This window comes from Callithrix jacchus, chromosome 12, assembly GCF_049354715.1.
Source record: "Callithrix jacchus isolate 240 chromosome 12, calJac240_pri, whole genome shotgun sequence".
NCBI lineage: Eukaryota > Metazoa > Chordata > Mammalia > Primates > Cebidae > Callithrix > Callithrix jacchus.
Genome location: NC_133513.1, coordinates 6,694,759 through 6,713,546, shown reverse-complemented (window position 1 = coordinate 6,713,546; position 18,788 = coordinate 6,694,759). Strand labels below are relative to the sequence as shown.

The 18,788-nt window shown below is 50.6% G+C and overlaps 1 protein-coding gene across 5 annotated transcripts in view; it reads right to left on the bottom strand.

Moving 5' to 3' along the window:
• The window catches only part of C12H16orf96 (chromosome 12 C16orf96 homolog), a 51,194-nt gene that overhangs the window by 5,821 nt on the left and 26,585 nt on the right, over positions 1-18,788 (bottom strand). The window contains exons 9-15 of one of the 5 annotated variants that reach the window (XM_078344555.1): positions 12,261-12,335; positions 10,289-10,453; positions 6,436-6,554; positions 5,223-5,285; positions 1,839-1,998; positions 1,548-1,646; positions 380-507 (exon numbers count right to left, since the gene is read on the bottom strand). In XM_078344555.1, coding sequence (XP_078200681.1) covers positions 1,938-1,998; positions 5,223-5,285; positions 6,436-6,554; positions 10,289-10,453; positions 12,261-12,335 — 483 coding nt within the window. In that variant the 3' untranslated portion in view covers positions 380-507; positions 1,548-1,646; positions 1,839-1,937. Of the gene's footprint in view, positions 1-379; positions 508-1,547; positions 1,647-1,838; positions 1,999-2,239; positions 2,478-3,278; positions 3,465-5,222; positions 5,286-6,435; positions 6,555-10,288; positions 10,454-12,260; positions 12,336-18,788 lie in introns of those variants that run through there. The other 4 variants (XM_078344553.1, XM_078344552.1, XM_078344556.1 and 1 more) reach the window with 4 other exon arrangements.

Below are 18,788 nucleotides of genomic sequence, written 5' to 3'. Positions count from 1 at the left end.
CATGCCTCCTTCTTTGCCCAACATGTAGATGAAACAGTCCACCCTCCTTTCTTCCACATCTGGTGTTTAGTCCTCCAGTCAATAGAGGCACAGTGTTGGGGAGAAAGGATTTCTGCAGGTGGGCTGGGTGCGGTAGCTCATACCTGTGCTCCTAGCACTTTGGGAGGCCAAGGCGGGTGGATCACTTGAGGTCAGGAGTTAGAGACCAGCGTGACCAACATGGTGAAACCCCATCTCTAGTAAAAATACAAAAAACTGGCGGGGCATGGTGGCTCACACATGTGATCCCAGCACTCTGGGAGGCTGAGGCAGGTGGATCATGAGGTCAGGATATCGAGACCCTCCTGGCCATGGTGAAACTCCGTCTCTACTAAAATACAAAAAATTAGATGGGCGTGGTGGCGTGTGCCTGCAGTCCCAGCTCCTCAGGAGGCTGAGCCAAGGGAATCGCTTGAATCCAGGAGACGGAGATTGTAGTAAGCCGAGATTGTGCCACTGCACTCCAACCTGGCGAAAGAGCAAGACTACATCTCAAAAAAAGAAAAAATTAGCCAGACATAATGGTGGGCAATTGTAATCCCAGCTGCTTGGAAGGCTGATGTAAGAGAATCTCATGAGCCTGGGAGGTGGAGGATGCAGTGAGCTGAGATTGCGCCACTGCACTCCAGCCTGGGCAACAGAGTGAGACTTCATCTCAAAAAACAAACAAAAATAATTTCTACAGGTAGAGTTCAGCCCCCAGCCATCTTGTGGCTCCAGGACCACTCCCGATGGGACAGTGTGTGGCTCCCACTTAGGGGCAAAATTTAGAACTCCTCTTCCCCAAGGGGAAAGAAGGCTCCCGTTTTGTCCTTCAAATCTAGTAATGGACTGCAGAGTCTTGGGGTCCCAGCAGGAGCTGGCCAGAGCCAGGCCACAGCACTGCAGTGACCACAACGACTGATTCGGGATGTGCACATGTCTGGGTCTCCTGCTGGCCCAACCCTTGCCTGTGATATCAACACACAGCCTCTGTGGTCTGATCCAAGGCTCCTCCTTGTCACCCCACTGCTCCACCACAGTCTCCGCCCTCCAGGGAAACTTGGTATCCCGAGTTCCTGCCTGTGTCTGGCTTCCACCCACCACAGGGCCCTTGCACCTACCATCCAGCCACAAGACCACTCTCCTCTCACCCTTCATCCAGCTCCAATTAGCTCCTAGCCCTTCTTCAAGGGCTTCAGGACAGCTGTCCAGTCCCTCCTCCCTGGTGTCCTTTGGCACCAGCCTAGCACCCTCTCTAGCCCATCGTCCTTCATCACAGGCCATGGTCCTGTGGCCACGGCCCTCCCTCGGGTCAGCTGTTGATTCTCCCTCCTGCAGTCTCCCTCCCCCATTGCAAGGACCAGGTCTCCTGGGCTCCTGCTGTGACCCAAGTTTTGTGACTGATAGTGTGAGGGCTCCCCGGTCAGGAACAGTGCTGGCTCTGGGCCCCACCTGAACCCCCTCACCCTGCCCAGCAGAATCAGGACCCCAGGAAGGGGTGCCCGAGGAGCCCGATGCCCCCTCACCTGCCAGCTCCTTTGCGATGGCTGAGGCCGGAGCCCCCTCTGGCTATTCATGCGGCCTTTGTACAGGATCCCATCCACACCGAGGATGTCCACTTCGACCTGTTGGATGCCCCAGATCAAAGGTCGGGGAGCTCCCATCCGGTCTGCCCCCCAACTTTAGTGCATGCAGAGGCCCAGAAGACAGAGCACAGCCTCCACTGGGGTTGCCCACCGCCAAGGGCCTGGTCCCACACCTGGGGCTGGGGTGCACTGACGTCCACCCTCTGGGAAGGAGGCCCCGGCCAGACTCACGCTGTCATAGTCGATCATGTGGGGATCCCCGTAGGGATAAAGTGTTGATAGGTTGCAGGACTTGCACTTGAAGCTGGTGTCATTTTGGGGGCCATCACCTCAGTCCTGCTGAAAATCCTCCTGGATGCTGAGGTCCTGGAACTGCAGCTGCTGCTGTTCCCTGGGGCAGGGCGGTGGGTCAGCAGCCACCTGGACACCCTGCACCCCAGAGCTCCCCAGGATGCACCTCAAGGGCCTGGCCAGCATTGAGGGAAGACCGGCATTTCTTTCAGCTTGCGTTTAGGTGGCAGCCAGGCAGGCCTGGGGCTTGGCAGGTGGATACGGATGCACTCAGTGGGGCAGAGGAATTGAAGTGAGTCCTGCATTTTCCCAACCCCAGCCATTTCCTTTTAGACCCCTGGACTGAAGAGCTTGCCTTTCTAATCTCTTGATCTCAAGGAGCCAGAAAAGGAGGGTGCAGGCCCGTCCCCACCTCCCTCCTCTTCCCATGGCTGTGGTGACTATTCGCCGGCTCTTCCCCGACCTGGTCACATGTCCCACAGCAGTGATGGAAGCCGGGAAAAGCCACAGAGCTGTGGGATGTCAGGAGGTTGAGAGGTCGGGCTGGGACCCAGGGAGCCAGCTGGGTGTGGTGGAAACCTGAGGGTTTAGACGTCAGCCCTGTCACTTGCTAGCAGTGACCTTGGGCATGTCACTGAAGTTCTCTGAGCCTCAGTTTCTTCAACTGTGACATGGGATAGTAATAGGAAACAGCTAAGAGGACAACTGTGAGGACTCAAAAAGGCCAGGGGAGCCCCAGCACTTGTCACAGTGCCTGCTGGGCATAGCAGTATTTCCCCAAGCATCCCCCATCATCATCGATTTCCTCCACCAAGAAACAGGGACACGGGCATAGGAATCCTAGCTCACAGCAGGTTGTGGAATTTCAGTAAGAAACCCTCTTACAGTTCTTGGCCCACAATAGATGCCCAGGAAATATGTCAGTTCCTCCCTCCGTGGTCATCTCGTGGGCCTGTCTGTCAACCCAGCCACCTTTCAGACCGCCTCTCTTTCGAAGGGCTGGCCATGTCTGAAACAATGGGCCTGGAGGATGTCTGTGCAGGAACACTGTTCCCAGGCTTCAGAGTGGCCTCCATGCAGGGCACCCACCCTGCTCACCTCATCTGTTGCCTCTGCAAGTACTCATAGCTGTTGGCGCTGACTGGCCGCAGCCAGGACAGCAGGTGTGCTTTGCGGGTGGTGATCAGGTGTCCGTAGGAGGACAAAGGCTCTGCAGGGGCTGTGCAAGGCGCGCCAAGCCAGCAAAGGGCTTGGCTCCCACCCCTCCAGGAAGCCTTCCCAGAGGGAGGAAGGAGGTGCAGAGTCAGGTCGCCAACCTCAAATGCTGGAAGCGTCCACAGCACAGAAGTAGAAGGCCTCCCACCCCTACCCCAAGAGGCATTTCAGGAGCTCTGATCATCACAGTATGACACAAAAAACAATTGTTCTATTTCCAAAAGTAAAAACCAGGCCGGACACAGTGGCATACACCAGTAATCCCAGAACTTCGGGAGGCTGCGGTGAATGGATCACTTGAGGTCAGGAGTTCAAGACCAGCCTTGGCAACATGGAGAAATCCCGTCTCTACTAAAAATACGAAAATTAGCTGGGTGTGGTGGTGCATGCCTGTAATCCCAGGTACTTGGGAAACTGAGGTGGGAGGATCACCTGATTTGCAACTGCAGTGAGCCGTGATTGTGCCACTGTACTCCAGCCTGGGTGACAGAGGGAGACCTAGTCTCAAATAGTAATAACAATAATAATAATAGTAAAAAACAGAATAAGATAAATCCTAGAAACAGGATGCAGATTGGTGGTTGCCAGGGGCTGGGGCAGGACGGACAGGGAAACACAGCTTCATGAGTTGAAGTTTCCTTTTGAGGGACTGAAAATGCCACAGCAGTAGAGAGGTGACGCCTGTACCCTCCGTGAATGCACCAAATGCCCCTAACTGCTTGTTTGAAAATAGTTAATTTTATGTCACATGTAATTTGCCTTAATAAAGAAATATAAATAAAGTAAACAGAATAGCCTTCCTGGGGAGCTAGAACTGTTTTATCTTTTTATTTTTTTTGAGATGAAGTCTCTTCTGTCACCAGACTGGAGTGCAGTGGCATAATCTCGGCTCAAGGAAACCTCCACCTCCCAGGTTCAAATGATTCTCCTGCCTCAGTATCCTGAGTAGCTGGGATATAAACTGGTTTTTGTTTTGTTCTGTTTTTTTGAGACGGAGTCAGACTCTGTCGCCCAAGCTGGAGTGCAGAGGTGCGATCTCGGCTCACTGCAACATCTGCCTACCAGGTTGAAGCAATTCCCTGCCTCTGCCTCTCCAATACCTGTGATTACAAGCACCTGCCACCATGCCTGGCTAATTTTTTGTATCTTTAGTAAAGACGGGGTCTCACCACGTTGGTCAGGCTTGTCTTGAACTCCTAACCTCGTGATCCACCCACCTCGGCCTCCCAAAGTGCTGGGCTTACAGGCATGAGCCACTGCACCCGGCCAATAAACAATTATATATATATATATATATATATATATATATATATATATATATATATAATTTTTTTTTTTTTAAAGACAGGGTCTCTCACTGTCACCTAGGCTGGAGTGCAGTGGCATTATCTCAGTTCACTGCAACTTCCACCTCCTGGGTTCAAGCAATTGTCCTGCCTCAGCCTCCCAAGTGGCTGGGATTACAGGCGCATGCCACCATGCCTGGCTAATTTTTGCATTTTTAGTAGAAACAGCGTTTCACCATATTGGCCAGGCTGGTCTTGAACTCCTGACCTTAGGTGATCCACTCCCCTCAGCTTTCCAAAGTGTTGGGATTATAGGCATGAGCCACCATGCCCAGTCTTGTTTATATATATATATGTATGAGGCCTCACTGTCACTCAGGCTGGAGTGCAATGGCACAATCCTAGCTCACTCCAGCCTCGAACTTCTTGGCTGAAGCCATCCTCCCCCATCAGCCTCCTGAGTAGCTGGGACTACAGGTAGGCATCACCGTACAATGCCACATGTTTGAATATTTTTGATGGCTGTAGAATAGCCATCTGGAAGGCTGGGGAAGCCCGTATATGAATGTGGATACAAATGACACATACAGAACAGTGTACATGGATGTGCAGGGACTTGACGGTACAGAACAGTGTATGTGGATGTGCAGACACTGGTGCATACAGAATGGTGCACGTGGATGTGTATGGACTTGACTGGAGAACGCTGTACATGGATGTGTAGACAGCGCGCATGGAACGGTGCACGTGGACGTGCATGGAGCGGACATCTATCCACCTTACAAGGCCCAAGGGCCAGGGCACTTTGGGCGGCGGTACTCACGGGCCAGTCATCATCTGCACGGGCTGGTCACAGGATGTGCACTTGACGTACTTGAACAGCTTCCTGAAAGGCACACGGTCATCAGCTGCTGCCCCTGCTGGGCCCAGGCCTGTGCCGAATGCTGCAGCTAGCTGGGGCCCCAAGGCTGCACCCCTCCTGCCAGCACCTGGCCCAGCTCAGCCCCACAGGCCCTGAGGTTCCCAACCACCCCTGTGGTTTCTCTGCTGCCCCAAACACAAGGGATGGTCTTTTTTTTTTTTTTTGAGACAGTCTTGCTTTGTAACCCAGGCTGGAGTGCAATGGTGTGATCTCGGCTCACTGCAACCCCACCCCCTGGGTTCAAGCAATTCTGCCTCAGCCTTCCGAGTAACTGGACAACAGTCGTGTGCCCCCACAGCCAGCTATTTTTTTTTGTATTTTTAGTAGAGACAGGGTTTCACCATGTTGGCTAGGCTGGTCTCAACCTCTTGACCTCAGGTGATCTGCCCACCTCAACCTCCCAATGTGCTGGGATTACAGACATGAGCCACCTTGCCCAGTCTAAGGGATGGCCTTTAGAACTGTGTGAGGGGTGTGGGCCGGGCACAGTGGCTCACAACCTGTAATCCCAGCACTTTGGGAGGCCAAGGCAGGTGGATCACCTGAGGTCAGGAGTTCCAGAGTAGCCTGACCAATGTGATGAAATCTGTCTCTACAAAATACAAAAAATTAGCCGAGCGTGGTGATGTCCACCTGTAGTCCTAGCTACTTGGGAGACCGAGGCAGGAGAATTGCTTGAACCCGGGAAGCGGAGGTTGCAGTGAGCCAAGATTGTGCCATTGCACTCCAGCCTGGGCAACAAGAGCGAAACTCCATCTCAAAAACAACAACAACAACAAACTGTGTGGGGTGGTCTGAGGACAGGAGCCCCACAAATATTTGGTTCTTCTGCCTGGGGCACTGTCTGGGTTGGGGTCAGGGGTCCCAGATCTGCCCAGGTCCCCTTCCTTGTCTGAGCCTCTGTTTCCCCATTGGCGGGAATAGGACTGGAGCCCCCTCTGCCAGCTCAGGCCAGAGTTCCCCTCCTCTGCGCTCTCAGCCACAGCCCAGTCACCATCCCCTCATCCACAGGTGTGGAATCTTTCCTCCCAGAGCCCCTGGGATTCCCCTCCTGTGTCCCCCACAGCCTGGGCAGCAGTACCCCTCCCAGGAGGGGCTCAGGGCAGGCCCTCACTTCCTAAAGCCGGCAGCACTGTCAGGGTCCAATCGTAAGCCCTCAGTCAGCAGCTTCCAGACTATTTTCCAGACCTCTTCCATTTCTTTCTTCAAGGGATCCAGATCACTGTGGACTAGCTGCCAACAGCCAAGGGGAAGAAAGAAAGAACAGTCAATGAATTCACACCCTGCCCCCTTCCAGAAGAGGGGCTGTGGCAACCTGGGAAGTCACAGAGCATAACAAAATTCAACTAAAGTAGGAAGTCCAGGAAAGGGAACATGACCCAGCTCTGGAGTAGGCTCAGACCCCTACTAGATGCTATAGGTAGAGGGGAGCTGCAAGGTGAGCTTCCCAGTGGCTAAAGCAAAAAATATCATCAGCTACTGTCTCCAAGAGATCAAATCAAACCAAGTTCAAATGCAGGCTGAGAGGTCTGAGAAACCTTTCTCCCAATGGCCCCACTGTACCTGATATTCACACGTTCAACACATATTTATTGAGAGTGTATGTAAAGGGGGCAAGTTTATGACATTTAGTATATTCACTGAGTTGTGCAACCATCACAGTCAATTTTATTTATTTTTATTTTATTAATTTATTTTTGAGATGGAGTTTCACTCTTGTTGCCCAGGAGGGAGGGCAATGGTGTGATCTTGGCTTATTGCAACCTCTGTCTCCTAAGTTCAAGCGATTCTCCTGCCTCAGCCTCCAGCATAGCTGGGATTACAGGTGCGCGCCACCACGCCTAGCTAATTTTTTGTATTTTTAGTAGAGACGGGGTTTCACCATGTTGGTCAGGCTGGTCTTGATCTCCTGACCTAAAGTGATCAACCCACCTTGGCCTCCGAAAATGTTGGGATTACAGATGTGAGCCACTGTGCCTGGGGAAAAATGTTTTTTTTTTTTTTGAGATGGAGTCTTACTTGGTTGCCCAGGCTGGAGTAGAGTGGCACAATCTTCGCTCACTGCAACCTTCACCTCTTGGGTTTGGGCAATTCTTCTGCATTAGCCTCCAGAGTAGCTGGGACTACAGGCGTGTGCCACCATGCCTGGTTAATTTTTTTTTTTTTTTAGTAGAGAAGAGGATTCACATCTTGGCCAGGCTGGCCTTGAACTCCTGACCTTGTGATCCACCTGCCTTGGCCTCTGAAAGTGCTGGGATTACAGGTGTGAGTGAGCCACCGAACCTGGCTTTTTTTTTTTGAGACAGTGTCTTGCTCTGTCACCCAGGCTGGAGTGCAATGGTGTGGTCTCGGCTCACTGCAACCTCTGCCTCCTGGGTTCAAGCGATTCTCCTGCCTCAGCCTCCTGAGTAACTGGGATTACAGGTGTCCACCACCATGCCTGGCTAATTTTTGTATTTTTAGTAAAGACAGGGTTTCACGATGTTGGCCTGGCTGGTCTCGAACTCATGATCTGCCTGCCTTGGCCTCCCAAAGTGCTGGGACTACAGGGTTGAGCCACCACACTTGGCCCAAAAATAATTTTTTTTAAAAGTAGAGATGGAGTCTTGCTATGTTGCCAGGACTGGTCTCAAACCCCTGGGCTCAAGTGATCCTCCGATCTTGACCTCCCAAAATGCTGGGATTACAGGTGTGAGCCACTGCACCACTTGATGGAGTATTTTTTTTTTAAGTTACAGAAATGGTGGCATTTCACTCATAAATATTTGAGTGCGATAACTTTTTATTACAGAACCACAATGCCATTATCATGTTTAATGTAATTAGCAACAATTCTTGACTTGGATGTCAACTCCAGCCCATTGGCAGACTTGGTTCAATTAAACCAGGAAACAAGTAAAACTTCTTTATGTGTTGCGTTTGGGTATCTTGAGACCTCTTTTTTTTTTCTTGAGATAGGTTCTCACTCTGAGTGCCTGTCAGGGTGCTCCTGTTGCCCGGGCTGGAGTACAGTGGCACGATTTTGGTTCACCGCAGTCTCAACCTCCCAGGCTCAGGTATTCCCTCACCTCCGCCTCCTGAGTAGTTGGAACTGCGGGTGTGCGCCACCACAACTGGCTAATTTTTTTTTCCCCCTTGCTATGTTGTCAGGGACAACTATGTTTCCCTTGCTATGTTGTCTCTGAGGGACAGAGATCTACCATGTTGCTCATGCTGGGCTTGAACTCTTGGCTAAAGTGATCTGCCAGCTGCTTTGGCCTCCCAAAATACTGGGATTACAGGCATGAGACACCACACCTGGCTGCAAAGTCTTTTTTTTTTTTTGCTTCAAGACGTAGTCTCGCTCTGTCGCCAGGCTGGAGTGCCAGTGGTTCGACCTCAGCTCACTGCCACCTCCGCCTCCTGGGTTGAAGTGATTCTCCTGCCTCAGCCTCATGAGCAGCTAAGAGGCATGCGCCACCATGCCCAGCTAATTTTTGTGTTTTTAGTGGAGACAGGGTTTCACCATGTTGGCCAGGATGGTCTCGATCTCTTGACCTTGTGATCTGCCTGTCTCAGCCTCGCAAAGTGCTGGGATTACGGGTGTGAGCCACCATGCCTGGTCTGCAATGTCTTTTACAATGGAAGGCAGTCACTCCCATCATCTCTGTAATATCCTGTTGATTACACAAGCTGGACCCATTCAATGTGGAAGGGGGCTACGCAATTGTGTGAATACCAAGAGGTATGGTTGGGGACCTTCCTGGGGGCTAACTGCGCCACTCTCCTGGCTGGGTAAGCGCAGGGATGTGGAGTTAAGGTGGGGAGTCTCTGAGGGACCATGGCAGTCATTCATTTATTTGTTCATCATTTACACTGCCAGTGATGTGCCAGACCCAGGGAAATGTCTAGAGAAGTCATAACCCCTACCTCAATTAGCACAGTGTAGTAGGCAAAACAGTTGGTCCAAAGACAGTGTTACAGGGCGGTTGCTATTGAGGTGGCTAGTATGGCCCAAAGAAGTTAGATTAGGTTTAAAATCAGGCAGCTCTGGGTTTGAGTCCTAGCTCCACCATGAGCAGCAGCGTTCCCTGAGGGGAGTATAATAACCTCTCTGAGGCTCAGTGTTCTTGTCTGTGAAATGGGGATCTATTCACTTATTGACTATGTATAGGGCAGGCGCCCAGAGTGAGAACCTGTCTCAAAAAAAAAAAAAAAAGACATTGTAGCTTCTTTCTTCCCCTCTTGGATCATTTGCTCTGGGGAGGTCAGCTGCCATGACATGAGGTCACTCAAGGGGTCCTAAGGCGGAGTCCATGGAATGAGGAACTAAGGAGTGTTACCAACAGCCACATGAGGGAATCTCCTTTGAATTGGCTCATCTAGCCACATTTGAGCCGTCAGATGAGACCAGCCTTGGATGACATCTTGACTGTAATTTCATAGGAGACCCTGAGCCACCCAGCTAAGCTGCTAGGTCACTCACAAAAGTTTTTTTTTTTTTGAGATGGAGTTTTGCTCTTCTTGCTCAGGTTGGATGCAATGGCTCAATCTTGGCTCACTGCAACCTCTGCCTCCTGGGTTCAAGTGACTCTACTGCCTCAGCCTCCTGAGTAGGGATTACAGGCGTGCAGAGGTTAAAGCAATTCTCTTGTGTTGATCCCGGGTTCAAGCCTCCTGCCTCAGCCTCCTGAATAGCAGCCTCCCAAGTAGGGATTACAGCATGTGCCACCACGCCCAGCTATTTTTGTATTTTCAGCAGGGACGCGGTTTCTCCGTGTTGGTCAGGCTGGTCTTGAACTCCTGACCTCAGGTGATCCACTTGCCTCAGCCTCCCAAAATTCTGGGATTACAGGCGTGAGCCCCCGTGCCTGACCTGACCCCCAAATTCTTGCTCCTCCTGAACTGGAAGCATTTGCTGTTTGCAGCTGCTAAATTCTGGGTTAATGTGTTAGGAAGCAAATGAAAATCCACACAGGGGCACTCACCTTGGTGTTCATGTCCTTGCTGAGCTGCTCCACAGCCTTCTTCCAGTCATCCTCATGGGTCGTGACCTTGAAGAGCATGTCTTGAATCATCTCGTTCAGCTCCAGCGCCACGGTCTCCAGGTCAGCTCGGCTTGCCTTGCCTGCCAGGGCGCTCCTGTCAGCTTTCTAGAGAGACAGGGAGTTCAGGGAGGTGAGGCTGCTGGGATGGAGGAAGGCAAAGCTAGGAGATGGACCCCTTGGGTCTGTTGCTTCTAGTTTGGGACTCTGGACTTTTAGTCTTGGCTTAAATGCAATCTTGACATCAAACCCAAGGTTTTCCCATAACAGGGAAGTTGATGTGTGATTTTACTATTATTATAATTTTTTGTTTTTGAGATAGGATCTTGCTCTAGGTTGCCCAGGTTGGAATGCAGTGGTGGAATCACAGCTCGCTGCAGCCTCAACCTACTGGGTTCAAGGGATCCTCCCATCTCAGCCTCCTGAGTGGCTGGGACTACAGGTATGTTCCACCAAGACCAGCTAATTTTTTTATGTTTTATAGAGATCTGATCTTTCTTCTTCTTTTTTTTTTTTTAGAGACAGGGTCTCACTATGTTGCCCAGGCTGGAGTGCAGTGGCTATTCACAGGCGCCATTCCAGTACTGATCAGCACGTGAGTTCTGACCTGCTCCATTTCCGACCTGGGCTGGTTCACCTCTCCTTAGGCAACCTGGTGCTCCCTCGCTCCCGGGAGGTCACCATATTGATGCTGAACTTAGTGCAGACACCCGATTGGCATAGCGCACTACAGCCCAGAACTCCTGGACTCAAGCGATCCTCCAGCCTCAGCCTCCCAAGTAGCTGGAACTACAGGCACGTGCCACCATGCCCGGCGATATCTGATCTTTCTATACTTCCCAGGCTGTTCTCAAACTCCTAGCCTCAAGTGATCCTATCACTTAGGCTTCCCAAAGTGCTAGGATTACAGGCATTAGCCACCCCATGCACAGCTGACGTGTGATTTTTTTTTTTTTTTGGAAAAGGAATCTTGCTCTGTCGACCTGGCTGGAGTACAGTGGTGCAATCTCTGCTAACTGCAACCTCCACCTCCCAGGTTCAAGTGATTCTCCTGCCTCAGCCTCCTGAGTAGCTGCGATTACAGGTGTGTGCCACCACGCACAGCTAATTTTTGTATTTTTAGTAGAGACGGGGTTTCACTATTTTGGCCAGGATGGTCTTGATCTCTTGACATTGTAATCTGCCTGCCTCAGTCTCCCAAAGTGCTGGGATTGTAGGCGTGAGCCACTGCACCTGGCCTGATTAGTGATTTTTAAGTTCACACAACAGAGTGTTAATAATCCTCAGATGCTGAAAATGGGAGTTGATGTGACACCTGTCTTCCTTCCTTCCTTCCTTCACTTCCTCCCCCTTCCTTCCTTCCTTACATTTCTCCCTCCCTCTTTCCTCCCTCCTTTCCTTCCCTCCCACCCTTTTGCCTGCCTGCCGGCCTTCCTTCCCTCCCTCTTTCCTTCCTTCCTACCTTTCTTTCTTTTTTTGAGATGAAGTTTTGCTCTTGTTGCCCAGGCTGGAGTGCAACAGCACAATTTCAGTTCATTGCAACCTCCACCTCCCAGGTTCAAGTGATTCTCCTGCCTCAGCCTCCTGAGTAGCTGGGATTACAGTCACCCGCCACCATGCCTGGCTAATTTTTTGTATTTTTAGTAGAGATGGAGTTTCATTATCTTGGCCAAGCTGACCTCAAACTCCTAACCTCAGGTGATCCACCCGCCTTGGCCTGCCAAAATGCTGGGATTGATTATAGGTGTGAGCCACTGTGCCCGGCCAACTCCTGTTTTCAATATGAACAAAGGCAGAGGGAAGCTCTGGAAGGCTCTCTGGTGGGCTTTGCCTTGATGGCTCAGTTTCCCTGGGTGGGAGACCCGGGGCTCAGGATGGGGAAGCAGGCATGGCAGAGGAACCTCTGCTCACTCACCTCTCTCAGCAGCTCCTCCATAGGGCTTTTATTCACCTTGTTCATTTCTAGTCTTTTGATTTGAGCCCGGAGAGTCTAAGAACAGAAGCACAGGCCTGTCTGTCATCCTGGGGAGCCTTGAGGATAGAATGCCCACCTCCCACCTCCACCACTGCCATGTGCAGGGGAGGGACAGTGGGTTGTGTGGACAGCAGGCAGGTGGGCATGGGCATTAGGAGATTCAGGCTCAAGGTCTCCAGGTGCCCGGATGAGAAGGGAAGGAACCTGGGACTTGGGACAAGCTGTCCCCTCAGAGGTGGTATCATAGGAACTTTCCTGCATGGGGAGTTAGATCCAAGGAAGGAAAGCACAAGGCCACGAGGACCATGTCACTCACTGGATGTTTAAGGCATGTTTACCACTTCTGACGTGTAACGGGGTCGCAGCAGGAATTCCAGTCTATCAACTGAACATTTACTACATGCCACACACCCTGTGCCCAAGTGTGAGGTGAAAACCTTACGTCCCATCTCCACAACTCCACAAAGAACCAACTGCCTGCATGAATTCCACCCTCTCTCCAATTACTAGATCCCCCTGGTATAGGAGCAGCAGCTGATCTGCTTGGGAAGAGCCTCCATTTCCCGAGTTCCTGCAAAGCTTCGAACAGGCTTCGACTTCTCTCTTGCTGTCGGGTCTCCCTCTCAAGCTTAGGAACAGAACTTTTAGCTGGAACTCAGCTGCCCAGAATCAAGACTCCATTTCACAACCTTCCTTACAGCTTACTTTGGCCACCGGGGTGTCAATGCAAATTACATCTTTAACGGGGTATCTTTAACGTTTTTCTTCGTTTTTTTGTTTTGTTCTGTTCTGTTTTTTTTTTTGTTTGTTTGTTTTTTGTGTTTTTTTTTGAGACAGAATCTGCTCTGTCACCCAGGCTGGAGTGCAGTAGTGTGATCTCAGCTCACTGCAACCTCTGCAATCTCCCTCACTGCAATCTCCCAGGTTCAAGAGATTCTCCCGCCTCAGCCTCCTGAGTAGCTGGGATCACAGGCACCCACCACATGCCCGGCTAATTTTTGTATTTTTAGTAGAGACCAAGTTTCATCATGTTGGCCAGGCTGGTCTTGAACTCCTGATCTCAAGTGATCCACCTGCCTTGGCCTCCCAAAGTGTTGGGATTACAGGCGTGAGCCACTGCACCTGGCTCCAATATGTAGTTTTCTATCCTTCCCCCACTCTCTATTATCCTGAGTCTGCTGTGCCCATCATCCCGCTCTGTCTGCCTTTGCATACCCAGGGCTTAGCTCACAAGGGAGAACATGCAGGCTTTGGTTTCCATTCCTCAGTTGCTTCCCTTAGAATAGTGGCGCCTGCCTCCATCCAAGTTGTTTCAAAGCTAAGGGAAACCTTGAGCCACCAGAAGCTGGGAGAGGTGAGGAGGCTCCTCTAGAACCTACAGGTGGAACACAGCCTAAGACACCTTCATTTCAGAATTCCCGCCTCCAGAAGAGGGTGATTTGCCACAGCAGCAGCAGAGAACTGATCCGACCAGCAGGTGGCAGAATCAGGATTCAAACCCAGGCACATCTATTCCAAAGCCTGGGTCTGAACCGCAGGCACGCACGCCAGGCGACCTCCAGCAGAACAGGCTTGGGCTAGTTTATTTGCTGGAGTCTCTGCCTCCTCTTTATTATTTTTATTTTTATTTTTTACTCAGCTCGTGGCCCCACTGATGAGCTTCCCTCTGTGATATAGCTGGCCTAGAGTTAGAACCTGTACAATGCCATTTTATAAAGAGACAAAACCGTTTCCATTCTCCTCACAATGACTGCTAACCTTGGCTTCTGTAAACTGCTAATTTTACCTTGCAAAATGCAAAGAGAGGTAAAGCTGCATACTTTCTCTTATCTGTAACTGCCAGAATTGCTGGCCTCTGTTTACCGGTACTGACCAGAGTAAGCACCCCCAGATAATTCCATCCTGGCACCAAGCAACTGAAAAATCTGTGGACCCCACACCTGTCCAAATAATTTATAAACCAATGTTTATCTTGACCTCTGTAAACCACTTAAGTGGCAATTGGAATGACAAAAGTCCCCCGGCCCTTGGAATGTCCGGAGCCCCCTCACCCTCCTCTCAGCCTAGGAGGTGATTGACAGCTTTCATTCCCATCTCCGCTCCTCACCCCCACTCCCAAGGTGGTTTTGCCGGTATAAAAAGGTCTTGTCACCCTTCTTTCTCTGCCACGGGTCGGAGAGACGTGAGTCCTCCGTGGTCACCAGCAATAAACCCTGCAATTTGGCATACTTTTGTCTTGGTGTTGACCTTCTGTGCTCGGTCCAATACAACACCTCCACCCTATGCCTCCTCTTTTAATTTTAATTTTTTATTTTTAGAGGCAAGGTCTTGCTCTGCCACACAGGCTGAGGTGAAGTGGCATAATCACGGCTCACTGCAGCCTCAACCTCCCAGGGTCAAGCAAGCCTCCTGCCTCAGCTTCGGAGGAGCTGGGACTGCTGGTGACACCACCCACCTAGCTTTATTTTTTTTTTAGAGACATGGGTCTCAGCATGTTGCCTCAGGCTGGTCTGGAACTCCTAGGCTCAAATGATCTTCCCACTTCAGACTCCCAAAGTGCTGGGATTACAGGAGCCACCATGCCTGGCCTTATTTATGCTTTTTATTTTTATTTTTTGAGACAGAGTCTCAGTCTGTTACCCAGGTTGGAATGCAGTGTTGTGAGCTTGGCTCACTCCAACCTTCACCTCCCAGGCTCCAGTGATCCGCTATATTCATGCTTTATAATCTTGTTATTTTGGCTGAGTAAGGTGGCTCATGCTTGTAATCCCAGCACTTTGGGAGGCTGAGGTGAGTGGATCACTTGAGGTCAGGAGTTCAAGACCAACCTGGCCATTATGGTGAAACCCCATCTCTATTAAAAACACAAAAATTTGGCTGGGCGCAGTGGCTCATGCCTGTAATCCCAGCATTTTGGGAAGCCAACGCAGGCTAACCACTTGAGGTCAGGTGTTCCAGACCAGCCTGGCCAGTATGGTGAAACCCCGTCTCTACTAAAAATACAAAAAATTTGGCTCGGTGCAGTGGCTCATGCCTGTAATCCTAGCACTTTGGGAGGCCAAGGTGGGTAGATTACAAGGTCAGGAGTTAGAGACCAGCCTGGCCAACATGGTGAAACCCTGTCTCTACTGAAATTACAAAAATTAGCTGGGCATGATGGCACACATCTGTAGTCTCGGCTACTTGGGAGGCTGAGGCAGGAGAATTGCTTGAACCTGGGAGGCGGAGGTTGCAGTGAGCCGAGATTGTGCCGCTGCACTCCATCCTGGGTGACAGAGTGAGACTCCATCTCAAAAAAATATATATATATATATATATTCCACTACCACCCGCCCACACACAAAAAGGCCTGGATAGTGTCTGTTGACACTGTATCTTGCCAGTGCCCAAAATGGCGCATCGTGCAGCATGAGCACTCAGTAACATTTGATGTATGAATGGATGCATGAAGAAGACGGTTTCTTGCACTCACTGTAAAGTTCCTAACAGTTTCAAATAGACATTCAGGAAGGCAATAGCAGTGGTGCTTCCCCGCTGTTGCAGAAGTTGTGGCAGACCCATGCCTCCCTCACTTCTTTACTGGAAAAGTTAAACAGAGTTGTTGATCTCTTGCAGTATGTGGTCATTTCAGAAATATTTAGGCTGGGTGGAGTGGCTCACGCCTGTAATCCCAGCACTTTGGGATGCTGAGGCCAGAAGATCAATTGAGCTCAGGCATTTGAGACCAGCCTGGGTGACACAGAGACTCTGTCTCTATTTTATTTTTTTGAGACAGGCTTTCACTGTGTCACCCAGGCTGCAGTGAAGTGGTGCAATCATGGTTCACTGCAGCCTTGACCTCCTGGGCTCAGGTGATCCTCCCACATCAGCCTCCCAAGTAGCAGGGATTACAGGTGCACGCCATCATGCCCAGCTAATTTTGGTATCTTTTTTTTTAACATGGGGTTTCACCATGTTGGTCAGGCTGGTCTTGAACTCCTGACTTCAGGTGATCTGCCCACCTTGGCCTCCAAAGTGCTTGGATTACAGGCGTGAGCCACTGCACCTGGCCAATTTTGGTATTTTTTTAAAGATGGGGTTTCACCACATTGCTCAGGCTGGTGTGGAACTCCTGGGCTCAAGTGATCCTCCTGCCTCAGCCTCCCAAGTGCTGGATCACAGGTTTAAGTCACCATGCCCAGCTCTGTCTTAATTTTTTTAAAGAAATAGTTAATGTGTTATAAGCGCTGTTCCTAGGTCTTCCAGGGTTAATCTTTATAAGCAATTACATCTTTTTTTTTTTTTTTTGAGATGGAGTCTCACTCTGTCACCCAGGATGCAGTGCAGTGGTGCAATCTTGGCCCACTGCAACCCTCCACCTCTCCAGTTCAAGTGATTCTCCTGCCTCAGCCTCCTGAGCAGCTGGGATTATAGGCACCTGCAATCATGCCTGGCTAATTTTTTTGTATTTTTAGTAGAGAATGGGTTTTTGCCTTGTTTGGCCAGGTTGGTCTTGAACTCCTGACCTAAGGTGATCTGCCCGGCTTGGCCTCCCAAAGTGCTGGGATTACAGGTGTGAGCCACCATGCCTGGCCAGCAATAAAATCTTGATAGCACAAGAATCAGGAAGAAAGGACAAGGGTCATGGGAGAAGAGACGTGCTCTCTTTTGGCACACTTGGCAGGGCTTTATCACCTTCAGAGTCTTTCAACAAGTGACAACTGTGGACATGCAGGCAGACACTGCAGCCCCCACTTACCCCAAGCAGGGTCTGGCATAGCACTGGGTGCATGTCAGACACGCTGAATGCAGTGAACTGGCTCCAGCTCCCTGGAGAAAGGGCACCAAGATGACCCCAGGACACAGTGGCCTGGGTCTCTCTGAAGAGCAGTGTTGGCAGGAGACCTGGCTGCCGGCCAGTGGAGCACAGTCTGAGCACGAACACCTGTGTGCAGTCCACCCACACTCCCTCTTCTGGCATCTCCAGAGACGGCCAACCCTCCTGCCCACCCCACTGCATAGGCTGTGAATTGGGTCTCCTTTAATGAGTTATTTTCCATTCAAAGTTTCTCAAGTGGTTCCCAGCCTGATTACACTGTGTGCGGACCTTGGAGGCAGCAAAACACCATGGGCTGGCCTTGGTCCCCTTTTCACCGCACACCCCAGTGCATCCCAGCAACAGACCCCTGCCATGGGATCGGAAGCCTTCATGGAAACAACCTTGGTGGGTTGCTTTGGGGTTTTTTGTTTGTTTGTTTTTGAGATGGAGTCTCCCTCTTATCGTCCTGGCTGGAGTGTGATGGTGTAATCTTGGCTCACTGCAACCTCTGCCTACCCGGTTGAAGTGATTCTCCTGCCTCAGCTACCTGAGTAGCTAGGATTACAGGCACCTACCATCATGCCTGTCTAATTTTTGTATTTTTTCTAGAGACGGGGTTTCATCATGTTGGCCAGGCTGGTCTCGAACTCTTGACCTCAGGTGATCCACCTGCTTTGGCCTCCCAAAGTGCTGGGATTACAGGCGTGAGCCACGGCTCCCGGCCCTTGGCAGTGGATTTTTTGTTTTTTGCTTGTTTCTTTGTTTTCTTTCTTTGAGATGAGCCTTGCTCTGTCACCCAGGCTGGAGTCAGTGATGCAGTCATAGCTCACTGCAGCCTCAACCTCCCAGGCTGAAGCAATCCTCCTACCTCAGCCTCCATGTACCACCACGCCTGGCTAATTTTTAAATTTTTTTTGTAACCGCTGAGCACGGTGGTGCATGTCCGTAGTCCCAGCTACTCAGGAGGCTGAGGTGGGAGGATCGCTTGAGCCCAGGAGTTCTGGGTTGTAGTGCGCTATTCCATTTGGGTGTCGCACTAAGTTCGGCATCAATATGGTGACCTCCTGGGAGCAGGAGACCACCACGTTGCCTAAGGAGGGGTGAACCAGCCCAGGTTCGAAATGCAGCAGGTCAAAATTCCTGTGCTGATCACTAGTGGGGTCTCACCTGTTAATAGCCACTGCACTCCAGCCTGGGCTATGTAGTGAGACCCTGTGTCAAAAAAATAATAAAATAAAATAAATATTTTTGTAGAGACAGAATTTTGTTATTTGTTATTTTGCCCAGGTCGAGAACTCCTGGCCTCAAGCAATCCTCCCTCCTCATTACAGGTATGAGCCACTGCATGCAAAACACTAGAATCACAGGTGTGAGTCAATACACCAGCTTTTTTTTTTTTAAGGTGGAACTTCGCTCTGTCGCCCAGGCTGGAGTGCAATGGTGTAATCTCTGCTCACTGCAACCTCCACCTCCCAGATTCAAGCGATTCTCATTGCCTCAGCCCTCCAAGTAGATGGGATTACAGGTGTGTGCCACAATGCCCTGCTCATTTTTTTTTTTTTTTTTTTTTTTTTTTTAGAAGAGATGGGATTTGGCTGGGTAAGGTGGCTCAGGCCTATAATCCCAGCACTTTGGGAGGCCAAGGCGGGTGGATCACAAGGTCAGAAGTT